Source organism: Exophiala viscosa (assembly GCF_022695815.1).
Source record: "Exophiala viscosa unplaced genomic scaffold EDD37scaffold_17, whole genome shotgun sequence".
Classification (NCBI taxonomy): Eukaryota; Fungi; Ascomycota; class Eurotiomycetes; order Chaetothyriales; family Herpotrichiellaceae; genus Exophiala; species Exophiala viscosa.
The window spans coordinates 185,193-199,188 of NW_026944369.1; the positions used below are offsets into that span (position 1 = coordinate 185,193).

Here is a 13,996-nt window from a genome sequence, read left to right on the forward strand (position 1 = left end):
AGAGTCGTACGGTCCATACATCTAAAATGGAGAGGGTTTGCTCCTGCGTCTTGAATGAGGTTGCAGGGTGTATCAACTCAGTGTCGTAAGGTTCGTCACATCTACTTAGTCTTAAGCGCCTCGTTTATCGGCCTATCAATACCAATCCCTCCATCATCCCCGGACTACGCGCATTCAGACAACCCCTGATCCATATTGAGGGACTTCATGGTCTCCTACGCTAGATGTGAAATGGCCTCCAAGGCTGTTTCAACATGTGTATAGACATCCTCTGTGAGTCGCACGAACGTTTAGACCAGCATGCCTGGTAAACTCGAAGAAGTCATGGCCTTAAGCGGCCTATCTCTCCCTGTACGGCGCAGAGCCTTGCTGCCGTGAGTGATAGAGGAGAGTATAAAAGGTTGAAAGGTGCCTTGCAGTCGACGAAGTCCCAAGACCAAGCAGTGGTGCTTGCCCATATTCGTCCTCTGCTTGTCCCACTCAATACCTCAGCGATGGTGGTCATAGAATCAACCGCCTATCTCCTGACAGTCCACTTGATTGTTCCCACCGTGCAAAGCACCTACCTACTCACAAAGTATGCGTACCATGAAGTATACCAGAGATCCAAACAAAAGCATGGCCTTCAAGATCAAAGCAAAGGCTACCCCGTCTGGTTCAGCTGGCGCAAGCACTACGCTCGCTACCACCATGCAGTCCTCTACGTCGACGGTTGGAAGTATGAATTGCGCCTGTTGAACGGAGAGAATGGTCGACCTGTAGCCAGTGTGACGAGGACTAGGGGTCCATTCGATCCCGGGAATGCGGATGGCAAATTCGAGTGCTTCGTGGTTGGCTGGACGCATAAAGAACATGCCGAGATCCAGAGACTAGCAGAGACTATCATCGCCGGATGGGAATACAACGAGACCACAAGGAATTGTCAGCACTTTCTGGAGCAACTCGCCGACAGGATTCTGGAGGAACACAACAAGTATGGTCGGTACAGGATGTCGGACCACCTTTCTAAGGGCTTTGGAAAGGCCGCTCCTGGCATGTGCAGCGCGCGCTGCAGCGGATGAGAATCGTGTCAGGAGCGACGTGTTGATGGGAGTGCGCGTCGACCTCATGGCATGAGTTGATCGCGAGAAGCATGGCTGGTGGGGAGGACCGGAGTGCTTGTGGCGGAAAGGATTAGAGTCGCCACGCGATGCCGGGAATGCTTTAAGCACCTTTCGTGTCTTTGGCGGCGCCTGATGCTGAACCAAGGCAACGCGGTCAGCCATGAAGTCGAGGGTACCAGGCACTCGAGCTGGGTAATCCGCAAAGGGCAAGATCTGTACTCAAATCTTCGACTGAGCATTTCTTGCCAGGAAAGCCTCCAGCACGGGCGCTTCTTGCTCCCTGAGAGTCCACTTCAACTGGACATCATTCACTCTGCCAGCCTTGACCTGTTCTTCCGTTGCCCATACATAGCTCTGATGCTCTCCAGGGTCCAATTTGACGTCCATGGTCCCGTCTGGGCTGGTTTTGGCGTCTATCAGGAAATGAAATTTGCAAATTGTCAATCCTCTTCTGGTGACGAATATCTGAACCTCGCCGACTTGGGGTCCGATGTTAGTAGCAGTCAGTCCGGCTTCTTCCCGAAGCTCACGCGCCACTGCGTGTAGAATAGTTGGATCCTCTGGGTCAACTGCACCACCAGGGACTTCCCACAGATTCGGCATGCTGTCGGTCGAGGCGCGTTGCACCAGCAAGATGCGTTGTGGACTTGACTTGTCAAAAACCATGGCGCCGGTGGCGATGTAGTAGGTCTGGATTGTTGCACCGAATGTAGTGCTCTTGACTGGATTGTGGGCAACATAGCTTTCCAGATTGATGGCGAAAGATGAACATGATGGATGGCTTGAAAATGCGAAGCTTGGTGATTCAGGTATTGAGTCGGTCATATCGTCGTCCGTGTCTTGGAGGACCATTGATGACCTGAACGACTGATCACGACTCCAGGAGAGCGTGGAGTGATCGGCAAATCAAGCTACTTAACCCCAAGGCCTAACAGACGCTTGTCATAAACAACCCTATCGAGATGCCGAGGCTGGAGCCTGGGGCCATCCTAGCCCACGGTGGTGCCTGCTCTCTAACAATGCCACAATTTCATACCACTTCAGGCATGTGGGATGAAGTATGTCCAGTCTACATTTACATATGCTGTCCCTTGTAAGTTCCTCAGCTCCGCAAACGCCTCCGCGATCAGATAGAACCTTGCCAGCCCATACGTAAAAGCTAGCGGTGCGATCGACGCAAACTCCCACGGTAGTGGCAACTGATGCGACTACCGTCTTGCGGTCGGTGTTCTTCGTACCATACGCATCCAATGCTCTTCCAGCCCACTACGATTGAAGATGTATAGATAGATTGTCTTCCATCTGCCTAGCCGCGTCCATGACGCCGTGGTCTCAAACACCCAAAAAGCAACGGTTATGCCGAATAGGACAAGAGAGCTGACGCGCCAAAGAACGCGCTCAATGTGCGAGGGGAAGTCAAATGACCACCCAGCCACATGGATGGCAGTATATACCATCGTAGCAAAGCAGAGGAAGTACTCTTGGATACCGTAGGGATTCATGGGGAACCGATCATTCGGTATCATTTGAATGGGCCGGTTTGCAGGAATCACTGGCATCTTCATGAATGGTTGTACATTGACCGAGTATCCAGGTCCGTTCTCGTCAATGAAGTCGAGCGGCGTGAGACTCCATGGCCGATCGAGTGTCATCTCGGAGAGACTGTGCGAGGAGTGAATAGGCACCCGGCGTTTGGACATCTGCTGGCTTGTACAGCCAGATATACGCGGTCATCAACGAGCAGACGACGATTGCAAGCGCATTCAGTTCGAGCGTCGTAATCGCTAAGCCCTGGATTGCGCGAGCAACGCACTGGATGATTAGATACCCGACTTGAAAAGCTGTTATGACCTTGGTGAACGTATCTTGTTTAGACTTGTCCTCGATATCTTGCCGACTGATTCGTGGATAGGTCACAAACCGGTTTTCCACGAGCCAGTGTAGCTGCGTGGCATTGAGTGGGAAAGGAGGGCCGTCTTTGGGGTGGAGGGTGAAGCCACCCATGTCTGCGAAAAAAGCATGGCGCATATGCCAATCATCGTAGCCCAGGGCGCGAAAAGCCGCCACAGAGTGTTTCGCTCGACTCCACAGTCCTGCAGCATAGGTGAGAGGGAACTCTGGGCCTAGGATTCCCAGACACATCCATAGGAACCGGCGAAAAGTTCTCCTTAGATATGTATCCGTGGCTGCCGGAACATTGAGACATAGCATTGTGTAGGTGCTGATGAAGATGGTGACCAGGTTGGTCCAGATGATATCGAAGGTTCCTCGATAGTTGGGCTGATTCACCCATCCATTCACTCGTGTCGTTGAAGAGAAAACTTGCACGCCTGTAGGGTGCGTGCAATTGCTTGGGTTGTCGGGGTTTGGACCATGCTTCTGGGCGTCACATATGGCCACAAAAATTGTCAGAGTGAAAGTCAACCCCAGTTGGCCCCGATGTGGCATCTCGTCAGTTTGCAGCAGCTCTTGACTGGCAAGTATCAGTCTTTTGACAGAAGCTCATACGACAATCCCCGTAGGTCTCCTGCTAGGATATCCGCGAAAGGGCAAATGCTGGGAAATCGACTCTGGGAATCCTGTGTCCACGAGCTTGCGACTCTTTCGAGGGCCTCATGTTGAGCTGCATCCAAGCACAATGAAGGCAAGTACTTTATGTCCTGGATGACCACCTACCTTGAGCATGATGTCTGAGAGGCCGAAACGATGGGCGTAGCAGAAGCCTGTCTTAGGCCACACAGCCGGCATAGTGTACCTGTCCGTTTTTGGGTAAACCTGCATCGCGACATAGCTGGTCGCACAGGCTTTTACCAGCAATTTTCAAGTGTAATTGTAGCCGATGTTCCATGTTGAGACTGATGATGGTCAGGAAGGCTGTAGCCTTTGCTAAGCGCTTTAGTTCGTGGTCATGAGGATGGCGTTGGGGTCGAGTTTAGCCGCCAACGAGAGCGATACGATGCCTTGTAGTATCTACGTGCAGTAGTTCGGCAATGCTGAAACAAATTTGCTGCTTCAATTCATCACATGCAACTGGCGGCAAGACAACATGCAGCTCAAAAGTACTTTCCATTGCCGCAATTGCGCTTGTCCTAGAATTTCAGTGTCGCTGATGTTGCGTTTGAGTTGAGCAACTTCGCGTCAGCCGAATTAAAGAATAAACAATAAATAAAGATGCCGTCACTCTCGGCACTACTCAAACCTCTTGCAATCACCATAACAGCCTCCGTTGGCCTCTATCTCACGTTCCTTGGACTCCTCACAATCCAATCCCTCCAAGATCATGTAATATACCTACACCGAGTGACCTTGACCTGGTTCCAAGATGTCAATGTACCCGAACAATGGGGCTTCCTCCGAAACCAAGTCACGCCCTTCCATCTCCTAACACCTGACGGCGAGACTCTCCATGCGTGGCACGTACTGCCGCTCGAAGCGTACCGAAGAAATGAGAATGCTCTGAGAAAAGAGCCTGCGGGTCTTTGTCACGATATCACAGAAAGACTGGCCTTCAAGCTACTTAAAGACGATCCAAGTTCGCAGCTGGTCATATATCTACACGGAGCAGCTGGGACCCTTGGGTCAGGCTGGCGGCCACAGAGTTACCGCGCTATTTCTGCAGCCGCGGGAAATGTTCACATCATCGCAATTGACTATCGCGGATTCGGCTCGAGTACCGGGTGGCCCAGTGAGGCTGGGTTACTGACTGACGCCCTTACGCTTGCCGAGTTTGCTATGAAAACAGCAGGCATCCTTCCAGAACGCATTGTGCTCTTTGGACAGTCGCTTGGTACCGCAGTCAGCATATCTCTTGCACACCATCTAGCTCTACAGTCTCCTCCTGTTCTCTTCGCAGGGATTGTGCTTGTGGCACCCTTTGCGAATGTTGAGCTCCTAACCCAAACCTATAGCGTCGCTGGCACAATGCCGTTACTAGCGCCAGTAGGTAAGATTCCAGGAGCACTAGCCTTCTTCAACAGGTTCATCGTGAGCAAGTGGCCGTCAAAAGACAAACTTGCAGCGCTCATTCGTCATGTCGAGGCGCTCAAACTGCCCGAGCGGCCGACCAAGTACGACATCACGCTCATACACGCGGAAGACGACTATGACATTCCATGGGTGCATTCGGAAGTTGTGTTCTGGCACGCCGTCAACGCGACCCGTGATACCGGCAGCAGTCTGACTTTCGAGGACCTGGAAAAGGTGAAGAACGAGACAAAGTTAGGCCTCGGTGCTGGAGGGTGGGAGGTAGAGTGGTCATCTACAGGTGGAGTGGTACGAGAACAGATTGTGAAGCATGGCCTCCATGATCGGATCATGAGTTATCCAGTCGTAAGTCTGGCGGTTGCGAGGGCATTTCATAGTCAGGACAGTTCATAACCAACGGGTGATGACTACATCGATGTTAAGATGCATGGGCCGAACATACAAGTTTCCCAGGTCCATGTGATGGGGAAACCTCAATCCCGCGCAGGCTGTTGCGTCTCTTCAACGAGGGTGCCCTTGCCGAGCCGACGTTTACGTCTGGGATTTCTCCTGAACAGGCTGGTCGGTACCTGGAGGTTTGGGATGGCCGCCAACACCCATCCTCTCTTGATAATCGTTTGCCCATCGGAGCGCGACTTTCCCAATTGGACCGACCTTGCGATTGTAGCAGTCGGCTCTTGGGCATTTCTCTGAGTGCTACGAGTGTTGAAAGATGCCCACAAGCTCTAGGATCCAGAACGGGGCTTTCCACCTATTGTCGGAAGAAGCACCCTCCATCTGACCGAAAAATGTCGACTCTGGACTACATAAACTTTATAACCGTAATTGATGGCCTCGTTCGTCTTCGATCCGGAGGGTTTATTGGGTCCAGCTCGATAAGGGTAGCTGCCGTAACAGTGCTCGTGCTTTTCCATATCGTACCAGATTATGTTTCCTAGATATTATCTCTCCCTAATAACCACCCAATCCCCTTCACCTGGTCCTCTCTGTACAGCTTAGTTGACTCCAACCCCGGCAAACTTAGGAAAAAAGCGTGAGGTAGTCCTGGGTACATGTCTATCCGTGTCTCTGTCCTGTTATCTTCTCGTAAGATCTTCTCGTAGATCAACGCTTCGTCGCGCAGCGGATCCAGGCCATTGATCTGAAAGTATGTCTTGGGAAGCTGAGAATGTCCGCCGGGTGCAGCTAGCACGTTGTATAAAGGGTCTGATGCGTCCGGTTTGTAACCTTGCATGAACATGTCGATAGCCGCCGCGGGAAGCATAGGAGCGTGTTTGTTCTGCTCGCGGGAGAGCAAGAGCTCCCTGTACTTGTCGGGTATGTATGAAGGAGGGCCAATGCCGGGGATGCCGAGATACTGGCCTGTCAGGGCTGGTGAAAGCCCTTCATCTCGGGCGAGGTGGGCAAGCACAGCCGTCATTGAACCACCGGCGGATGTTCCTCCTATGATGAACCCGACAGATGGATCAGCACCCCTCAGGGTCGGCAAAGGTGTTGAACTCGGCGAAGGGATTGGCATTGCCCACTGTATCGATGCAGCCGCCCATTACGACAACCTCGGCGACTCTCGAGAATGTCTGGGGGTCGGCGATCGCAGCTTTGGCAACGTTGCTGAGTGGACCTATGGCGACTATGGTGATGCTGTCTTCCTCATGAGACTGGAGCAAGTGAAGGATCTCTTGGTCTGCAGGTCGGTCAAGGATACTGAAGCCTTTGCCACTGTCTGGCTGGCTTGCACCGGAGAAGACATCTTCCCAACCTTGTGGCGTGTATTCGGCATGGGTTTTGTGCATGCCCCCGAGACCATCTCCCCCGTGAAAATGAGCAGCATCCACAGTCTCGCTTGAAAATAAAGGCTTGTCCTGTCCACATGCTACTGGGATTGTTTTCCCATCCAGCAGACCTTGCTTGTGTGCAACGTCCAAGATTGTATAGAGATTGCAGAAGCATTGTCTCAGGGAGACGTTTCCGAAGGTCAGGGAAACCAAAAGACAGTTGATGTCTTTAGGTAGTGACAACGCGTAGAGCAGCGCTACGGCGTCGTCAACCCCAGGGTCTATTCATAGTTATGTTAGTACCTGATGCGATAGTATGGATCGCTGATGGATAGGTATAGCTTACCAGTATCGATAATGATGTTCTTCATCGTCAAGATACTTTCTTCCGGTTTGGAGAATATCGCTTCGAAAGACTGACGGTAGGCCCAGGGAATACTACTGCGGCCTCGTGATCAAGGCCAGTATTCAAGCTGAGATAACACTGCATGATCTCTATCCCCTAGGGGTACACAAGGCGATGTAGGCTACCAACACTAATTTGGTGTTAGTGAGAGTTATCATTGGGGTTACGCAGAAGACCGCTTATCAGTGTCACCCACTAACTTAAGTTAGGGGCCCAAGCTCATGCCACATATTAGGAGTTTGCCGCTCCAAAGTCTAAAATGTGGTAAAATTGAAGTGAGCAACACCGAAGTTATTTCGGACCGGCGTGAGTAGATCAAGAGGTCCGCACATGATAGTACCCTGGGTAGTGCAGTGCAAGCGGTTTGAGCGAAGATAACAACCCTGTTCTTCTGGCGAAACCTCCTGCGACACTACACCTCTGTAGTGTCCGGTGCGCTCTCGACGACCCTTGAAAATCCGCTGGAAGAAATAAGATTCGTGCCAGGTCGTACTCATCACTGCAGCAGATCTCCAAGGTGAAAAGCCTATAAGTATAGCCTATGGAACAATAGATAGGGGAAGTCGGCAAGATAGATCCAGATCCGTAACTTCGGAACACAGATTAGCTTTAGTGCTTGATACGTCTAAGCTTTAGAGAGAACCCATTAAAGTAGGGACCTACTAGTCGAGTAATTCATCGGCGGCACTTGATGTCGGAATGAGAACGCATGCTACTGTGCTGTGCATATGTCTCATCAAATGAGCAACCCAGCAGACGCTGTCAGCAATGAGTAATCAGTACAACGGCATTGTTCCAGGCGTGCTCTGAAGGGCCTGCTCCATGATGGCCAATCCCTCATTCAACTGTTCCTTGCTGACAACAATGGGCGGTGCCATTCTAAACACGCCACCAAAGCTAGCGTGGCTGCTGAGATTCGCCCAGACCCCCAGTTCATACATCTTACCGGCAACTTTGCGCGCTAGGTCGAGGGCCGGCTCTTTCGTCGCACGGTCGCCCACGATCTCCAACCCAGCCATTAACCCTCGACCACGCACATCACCGATGCACCCGTAACGCTCCTTGAGCTTGTGCAGTCCAGCATGCAGATACAATCCCATGGCTCGAGAGTGTTCTACCAGGTTGTCTCGCACGACGATCTCGAGGATTTTGTCCCCGACCGCGGCAGGTAGAGGGTCATTTACATGGGTGGTGTAGAAACAGAAATCGCGTTCGGTGCAGACACGCTCGATTTCGGAGCTCATCACCACGGCGCTCAACGGCAATCCATTACCGAGAGTCTTGCTAAGAGTGAGAATGTCAGGGACCACTTCTTCATGGTTGATGGCGAAAAGGTCACCGCACCGTCCCACCCCGGTTTGAGCCTCGTCCACAATGAGCAGCATGCCGCGCTTCTCGCAGTGCTTCTTCAATGCTCTCAGATAGCCTTGCGGCAACACGTGCATGCCCGCAGACGACTGGATGCACTCGACAATGCATGCCGCCAAAGATCCGCACGAGGCACGATCAATAAGATCCCAGCCATAGTTGAGCTCCGTCTCCCAGTCGTAGGAGCCGTCAGCCTTGCGAAAAATGGAGCGATAGGCGTTTGGTGGTGGAAGCATATGCATGCCTGGCATAAGCGGACCCTGGCCTTTCCGGCCGAAGTGGTACTGCGTTCCCAAAGCTTGTGCCGTCACACCGTGCCAACTGGCACCCAGTCCAACGATTTCGAACTTGCCTGTGTAGACTTTTGCCATCTTGATGGCTGCTTCATTTGATTCGCCGCCCGTTGAGAGGAAGAAGGCTTTGTCCAGGCCTTCAGGCAGCAAGGAGGTGAGCCGGTGAGCGAGGTTGATGACAGGCGGAGAAAGCATGCCGGAGAACAGATGGTCCAGGTTCGCCGCATGGTCATGGATTGTCGATACAATCTCTGGGTGGCCATGTCCGATGAGGCACGACATCTGACCGGATGTCCAGTCGGCTACCTTGTGGCCGTTGGCGGTGAAGACATACAGGCCTTTGCTACCTGTGATGATGTCCTTCTCGAATTTGGTGCCAAAGTTGGCCACGCAGGCGGACGCCTTGGTCTGTAGGTCTTTCTCGTTGACATCGCTATATAAAGTAGGTGTATCAAGGGATTTGGCTGCGAATGAAACGGCGTCGGGCACGGCGTCTTCGATCATTGGTGCCATGGCTGTGACTGGTCAGCGAGTCGGGATGATTTCGGTGCTTAGGTCAACTGTTTGTGTTACTTTCTCTTGCAGTCTCAATTGATTGAAGATATAGCAAGGAAGTCTTGACCCACCGTCGGGAAACTCATTGAGTCTATGGGTTGTTGAAGCTTACTTTGCAGCCAGATCTGGACAGACCGTCGGTTAGAACGAGTGATGATTGGTCACAATGTGCATTTTCATCGCGAAACTCGATCTGTGATTCGGGTGCTCGTACCTGCCTCTAGCAAGCGGGTTGTATCGGTCTGACTTGAGTATAGGATTCTTCCCGCATTAGTTGAAGTCAGTAGCATTCGTGTGGTGTCAAGCTGCCAGGTACGCCTCTTGATGAGCACCAAGCTTGACCTCCAATCAACGTACGCATTGTCCGGAGCATGTTTCAGGAGAGTTCATCTCAATAGCTGGGGTCTTCAGAAGAGGATCGGCACGTAAAGTAGAAGTTTCTTTAAACACCGTCAGCGGCACTTTTCCAAAGGTAAACTATTTGTGTCAGATCCTGAAAGGAGTCGAAATGAAGATATGAAATTGTGTTGAGGTAGAGAGGGGCTGTCACCTTAATCTCGAGGCTGAGTCATCACTATGGCACGGAAACAGACTAGCGTTCGATATGCGAATAAGGAGACGGCACGTGGTGACGGCGCACGTGACTGTCCTCAATCTGCCCCGGAGACTCTGACTCCCGAGTCAACGACTTCACCTTCGCCGAATCCAGTCACTCCTATAACGACCGCCTCGCCAAATGCACCGGCTCAGGGCTTGAAGCAGGATCACCATTCTTACGCCATGAAGACTGCTCGTCCATATCGATCACATAAATATCCGGCCTGTGTCCGCTGCCATAAGCGTCGATCACGATGTACTATTGAAGTGCCTGGGCAGGCTTGCTTACTTTGCCGCATGCACGGCGTTCCTTGCTCTTCTGCCACCACTAAGAAGGATGATCGCGTCTCGCCCAAAATCGGATTTGTTCATCGATCTTTGATTCCCGACGAAAGGTCACTGGAGGGTTTTTCACATATTGTCGGTCCGGTCATCGCACGCGATACGCAGATCTTGGACCAGTATGTTCCGCAAGTCAACGGCGCCACGGGGCCTGTCTCAATTCAACCCAGTCTCGGCCGGCGGGAGTCAACCAAAGCAATATATCATGTCCCGATCCCACCCAGGAGGCCCAGTCTGACAGACTGCAGTTGCACCAGGAATCTGCCTATGGAGCTCATGGACCAAGTTGAGCCTTATGCGGACAAATTGATGGCCAACTACTATGAGAACGTTCATCCATGCTACCCAATCTCCGATGAGGAGTGCGTGCTCTCCAGGTTGCGGGACAAAGGGTCACTGCCTCAAACATTCTACCTCAATATGGTTGCTTATGCTTTATTCTACTGGGATCTTTCACCTGCTCTGGCAGCATATCCCAGACCGGACCAGGACTTCGCCTGGCAGGCAGCCGTAGCATCAAACATTGCGGACATGCAGAAAGGGGACTTGGCCACCATATCATCACTGTGCATAAACCTTGCAGGCCGGCCCTCGCGATGTCTGGTTCACAACGTGGGAAATGTTGCTCGTGCTGTGGCGTTGTCGCACGCGATGGGTCTCAACCATGAGTGCAGCGAGTGGAAATTAGGCGACATGGAGAAAAGAATACGTTGGAAGACATGGTGGGGTGTCGTGATCCAGGACCGATGGTTCAACTTTGCTCAGGGAACACCGCCGTATATCTCCAAAGGCCACTACGACGTACCTCTTCCGACCGTGGAGCTACTGACTCAGGGACGACCAGGCTCGCTCCGGCACGTTCGTGCCGCCGAGGTCTTTATTCACCTTTGTCGCCTGACCGAGATTGTCGGCGACGTGCTCCCCCTGATCTACCACATCCGCTCGGGCAATGATAGCATCGCAGCAGAGCAGACCTCGAGATCGGAGATCGAATTGAATCGCTGGATGGAAAGCCGACCTGCATGGCTGAACCTGAGCGACTTTCAAAGCAGACCTCCTGTCCCCGGCCTTCTGAATCTGCAGCTATCCTACCTGTCTGTCCGGATGTTACTCAGGCGAATAGCGTGGCACGAGATCAGTCAGCGCGAAAGCGACCCTGCGTCCTCTTGGCTGTTAGAGTGCCAATCAGCCGCGGAGGATATGGTCCGCTTCGTCACTTCCTTGCACAAGCAGGATCTGATGGGTTTCTGGATGCCCTACAACGCCCACCACTTCACGTCTGCCGTGACGCTTCTTCTTCGCTGCGCATTGCAGACAACTTACCCTACCGTCCGGAGCCAGTGCATGACCAGCGCACGGACACTGGTCGACTGTCTGAAACGGCATCACGAAGAAAACCACTGGGATCTCGCGGAAACGGCAGTGTCACAGAGCGAGAGTGTCCTCAAGCGTATCGAAGACGCTCTGCCAAGAACACCAAATGCGAGAACGCCAGTCCTGCCAGGCCTGTCTATGCGCGACAATCAACTAGACACACGTGGCTACATGGATGAGAACATGCTAGGCGCGCCACTTCCAGAAGACGCGTTCAGCATGCAGCAGGGCCAGGGCTCGATTGAAGAGTTGTTCCCCGAGATCTTTGCAGAATTCACCGACACGGCCCTCTTTTCAGGTCCCGGGAACCTCGATTTCAACGAATGATATCTCAATTATGGAATCAAAAGAAAAGGTATTTTTACACTGTCACAAATAACAAGACTTGTTTATATCTTTGCCTGTGAAGGCGTCGGATGGTCACTACGGTGATTCATCTTGTCATTGTCCTCCGGGCCCGCTAATTCATGCCCATACGCCACCCTCTCCAGCTCGTCGAAGATTTTCAGGGGCACCGGATGGAAGAAGGGAAAGACTTGAGTGGTCACCATGCCAGCCAGGCCCGACGTCGGGTCAATCCAGTAATACAGGTTGCCCAGACCAGCCCACGCTCCGCTATTCTTCTTGCGTCCGTACGGCAAATCCTCGAGATTGAGCAGCATCCCGCACGACCAGCCGCGAGATTGGTGTGGTAATGTTGGGAAAAAGCAGCCGTTAGACGAAAGTTGTGGGATGGAGTTGCCACTCTCGCCCAGCAACGACCGGTCGATGTCTGAGGGCAGGTGGTCTGTGAAGAGGTACTCCTTGACTGTCTCAGGTTTGAGGATGGACTTGCCTGTATGCGGGCTCGTGCCATTGTTCAGCACTGTCGCCATGAGCTTCGCGTAGTCGTTGATGGTGCCCCAGAGATAGCCGCCGCCGCCATATTCTTCTGGCTCGGCTGCATTCCTTACTTCCGGGACGACAACCAGCTTGCCGTCAACTTCGAAGTGCATGTACATTCGAGGATTGTCTGCGCTCAAGTGCTCGCCAGTATCGTTCATGCCCAGTGGCTTGAGAATGTTCTCGTCAACGTAATGGGCAAGCGACGTTTTCGCAACCGCTTCAACAACCCAGCCTAGCCAGTCTATGTTGGTACCGTAAATATATTTGGTCCCTGGATCTGTGAGGAGGGGTGTATTGAAGTCCTCAAACTTTGATTCGCCGCTGTATCCTGCCGGCGGGTGGCCAGTAGATAGGCGGTACTTGAGCGTGGGTTCGTCGAAGAAGTCGTAACTGAAGCCTGTTGTATGTGTGATAAGTTGAAGTACGGTAGGCTTGGATTTAGGTGCGCGCAGAATGGGCTTGCTTGGCTCGTCGTCGGTGAAGCCTTCGAGGACCTGCATCTTGGAAATGCGTGGCTCATATTTCTCGACGGGGTCTGATAGAGACAGCTTGCCTTGCTCGACCAGCTGAAGGGCGGCAATAGAGGCAACAAGCTTGGTAGTTGAGAACATCTGCATCGTGGTGTCGACCGTATATGGCGCCGCGTTCACGTCATCCAGGTTGGTGGTGCCAAATGCTTCCTTGAGCAGGAAGTTGCCTTCGGAGTCCACCAGCACAGCGGCAATGCCTGGTACTTTCTTATCCTTCACGGCAGCTTCAAGGAGAGGCTTTATTTTGGCGTCCATGATGAATAACGCTCCCTTGCGCAGGACGTGGATAGCGCACCCTACAGTATGAACAAAAAGTGAATAAGGTTGTAAGGGAGAAGAAACCTTGACAGCTGGTCTAGACCTGGAGGCTAAATACCAATGGAAAATATATATCACAGTGGTGGGGGATTACCTCGCGGAAAGAGGAGAACCTAGGACCGAGGTACCAATAGGTTGGATGGTACGACAAAGGCCGGTGAACACCGGTCCAGTAAAGCTTAAACAGGACAGCAAGGACAGCCACAAACGTTGTTAGATGACCTGCAACCTGGGTGAGAGAACAGTGTCTCAAAATGACATGACCATGAAGCTACTCTCAATCAATCATAGCCAGTTGATGTCGAGCGAACTCAAGCGAGCATGCATGGGATACCTACATAAGCCCCAGATAAGCCATTCCATATCTGGGGTTGCTCCACCAATCTGGCCATTACATTCGTTCCAGACCAGCAGCTGGTACCAACAGCAGAATGAATCCTACATGCAGCTGACGCGGAAGGTGTCC

At 52.3% G+C, this 13,996-nt stretch overlaps 9 protein-coding genes across 9 annotated transcripts; 3 read left to right on the forward strand and 6 right to left on the reverse strand.

Moving 5' to 3' along the window:
* Positions 1-231: 231 nt before the first annotated feature.
* On the forward strand, positions 232-1,191 carry EDD37DRAFT_208708 (uncharacterized protein). The gene has a single exon (XM_062810279.1). The coding sequence runs from the start codon at positions 495-497 to the stop codon at positions 1,059-1,061; it is 567 nt and encodes a 188-aa protein (XP_062665408.1). The 5' UTR covers positions 232-494; the 3' UTR covers positions 1,062-1,191.
* On the reverse strand, positions 1,192-1,973 carry EDD37DRAFT_208707 (NUDIX hydrolase domain-like protein). Its single transcript, XM_062810278.1, has one exon. The coding sequence runs from the start codon at positions 1,953-1,955 to the stop codon at positions 1,323-1,325; it is 633 nt and encodes a 210-aa protein (XP_062665409.1). The 5' UTR covers positions 1,956-1,973; the 3' UTR covers positions 1,192-1,322.
* A 170-nt stretch (positions 1,974-2,143) lies between these two features.
* EDD37DRAFT_688987 (uncharacterized protein) lies at positions 2,144-3,551 on the reverse strand (the record flags this gene model as incomplete). Its single annotated transcript, XM_062819968.1, has 4 exons — positions 2,144-2,311; positions 2,342-2,765; positions 2,842-3,403; positions 3,494-3,551. 4 exons carry the CDS (start codon positions 3,549-3,551, stop codon positions 2,144-2,146), a joined length of 1,212 nt encoding a protein of 403 aa, XP_062665410.1.
* A 471-nt stretch (positions 3,552-4,022) lies between these two features.
* On the forward strand, positions 4,023-5,492 carry EDD37DRAFT_208721 (Alpha/Beta hydrolase protein). The gene has a single exon (XM_062810282.1). The coding sequence runs from the start codon at positions 4,275-4,277 to the stop codon at positions 5,478-5,480; it is 1,206 nt and encodes a 401-aa protein (XP_062665411.1). The 5' UTR covers positions 4,023-4,274; the 3' UTR covers positions 5,481-5,492.
* A 529-nt stretch (positions 5,493-6,021) lies between these two features.
* EDD37DRAFT_654707 (Alpha/beta hydrolase fold-3) lies at positions 6,022-6,507 on the reverse strand (the record flags this gene model as incomplete). Its single annotated transcript, XM_062818709.1, has 1 exon — positions 6,022-6,507. The coding sequence occupies one exon, from the start codon at positions 6,505-6,507 to the stop codon at positions 6,022-6,024; it is 486 nt and encodes a 161-aa protein (XP_062665412.1).
* On the reverse strand, positions 6,163-7,419 carry EDD37DRAFT_208719 (Inosine/uridine-preferring nucleoside hydrolase domain-containing protein). Its single transcript, XM_062810280.1, has 2 exons — positions 7,209-7,419; positions 6,163-7,143 (listed from the first exon to the last, which is right to left on the reverse strand). Exons 1-2 carry the CDS (start codon positions 7,231-7,233, stop codon positions 6,554-6,556), a joined length of 615 nt encoding a protein of 204 aa, XP_062665413.1. The 5' UTR covers positions 7,234-7,419; the 3' UTR covers positions 6,163-6,553.
* A 416-nt stretch (positions 7,420-7,835) lies between these two features.
* Positions 7,836-9,745, reverse strand: EDD37DRAFT_643286 (2,2-dialkylglycine decarboxylase). Its single transcript, XM_062817419.1, has 3 exons — positions 9,699-9,745; positions 9,597-9,609; positions 7,836-9,489 (listed from the first exon to the last, which is right to left on the reverse strand). Exon 3 carries the CDS (start codon positions 9,440-9,442, stop codon positions 8,045-8,047), a length of 1,398 nt encoding a protein of 465 aa, XP_062665414.1. The 5' UTR covers positions 9,443-9,489; positions 9,597-9,609; positions 9,699-9,745; the 3' UTR covers positions 7,836-8,044.
* Positions 9,746-10,264: 519 nt separating this feature from the next.
* Positions 10,265-12,124, forward strand: EDD37DRAFT_571028 (uncharacterized protein; the record flags this gene model as incomplete). The annotated part of the gene is made up of 1 exon (XM_062814312.1): positions 10,265-12,124. One exon carries the CDS (start codon positions 10,265-10,267, stop codon positions 12,122-12,124), a length of 1,860 nt encoding a protein of 619 aa, XP_062665415.1.
* Positions 12,125-12,155: 31 nt separating this feature from the next.
* EDD37DRAFT_208745 (beta-lactamase) lies at positions 12,156-13,965 on the reverse strand. Its single transcript, XM_062810283.1, has 2 exons — positions 13,869-13,965; positions 12,156-13,801 (listed from the first exon to the last, which is right to left on the reverse strand). Exon 2 carries the CDS (start codon positions 13,465-13,467, stop codon positions 12,187-12,189), a length of 1,281 nt encoding a protein of 426 aa, XP_062665416.1. The 5' UTR covers positions 13,468-13,801; positions 13,869-13,965; the 3' UTR covers positions 12,156-12,186.
* Between the last annotated feature and the right edge of the window lie 31 nt (positions 13,966-13,996).

Excerpts from the sequence above, each read along its gene's own strand:
- EDD37DRAFT_208708 (XM_062810279.1), top strand. The coding sequence starts at position 495 with ATGGTGGTCATAGAATCAACCGCCTATCTCCTGACAGTCCACTTGATT.
- EDD37DRAFT_208719 (XM_062810280.1), bottom strand. The coding sequence starts at position 7,233 with ATGAAGAACATCATTATCGATACTG. Across the intron at positions 7,144-7,208 it reads GAACATCATTATCGATACTG|ACCCTGGGGTTGACGACGCC; the intron begins GTAAGCTATACC and ends AACTATGAATAG.
- EDD37DRAFT_643286 (XM_062817419.1), bottom strand. The coding sequence starts at position 9,442 with ATGGCACCAATGATCGAAGACGCCGTGCCCGACGCCGTTTCATTCGCA.
- EDD37DRAFT_208745 (XM_062810283.1), bottom strand. The coding sequence starts at position 13,467 with ATGGACGCCAAAATAAAGCCTCTCCTTGAAGCTGCCGTGAAGGATAAG.
- EDD37DRAFT_208707 (XM_062810278.1), bottom strand. The coding sequence starts at position 1,955 with ATGGTCCTCCAAGACACGGACGACGATATGACCGACTCAATACCTGAA.
- EDD37DRAFT_208721 (XM_062810282.1), top strand. The coding sequence starts at position 4,275 with ATGCCGTCACTCTCGGCACTACTCAAACCTCTTGCAATCACCATAACA.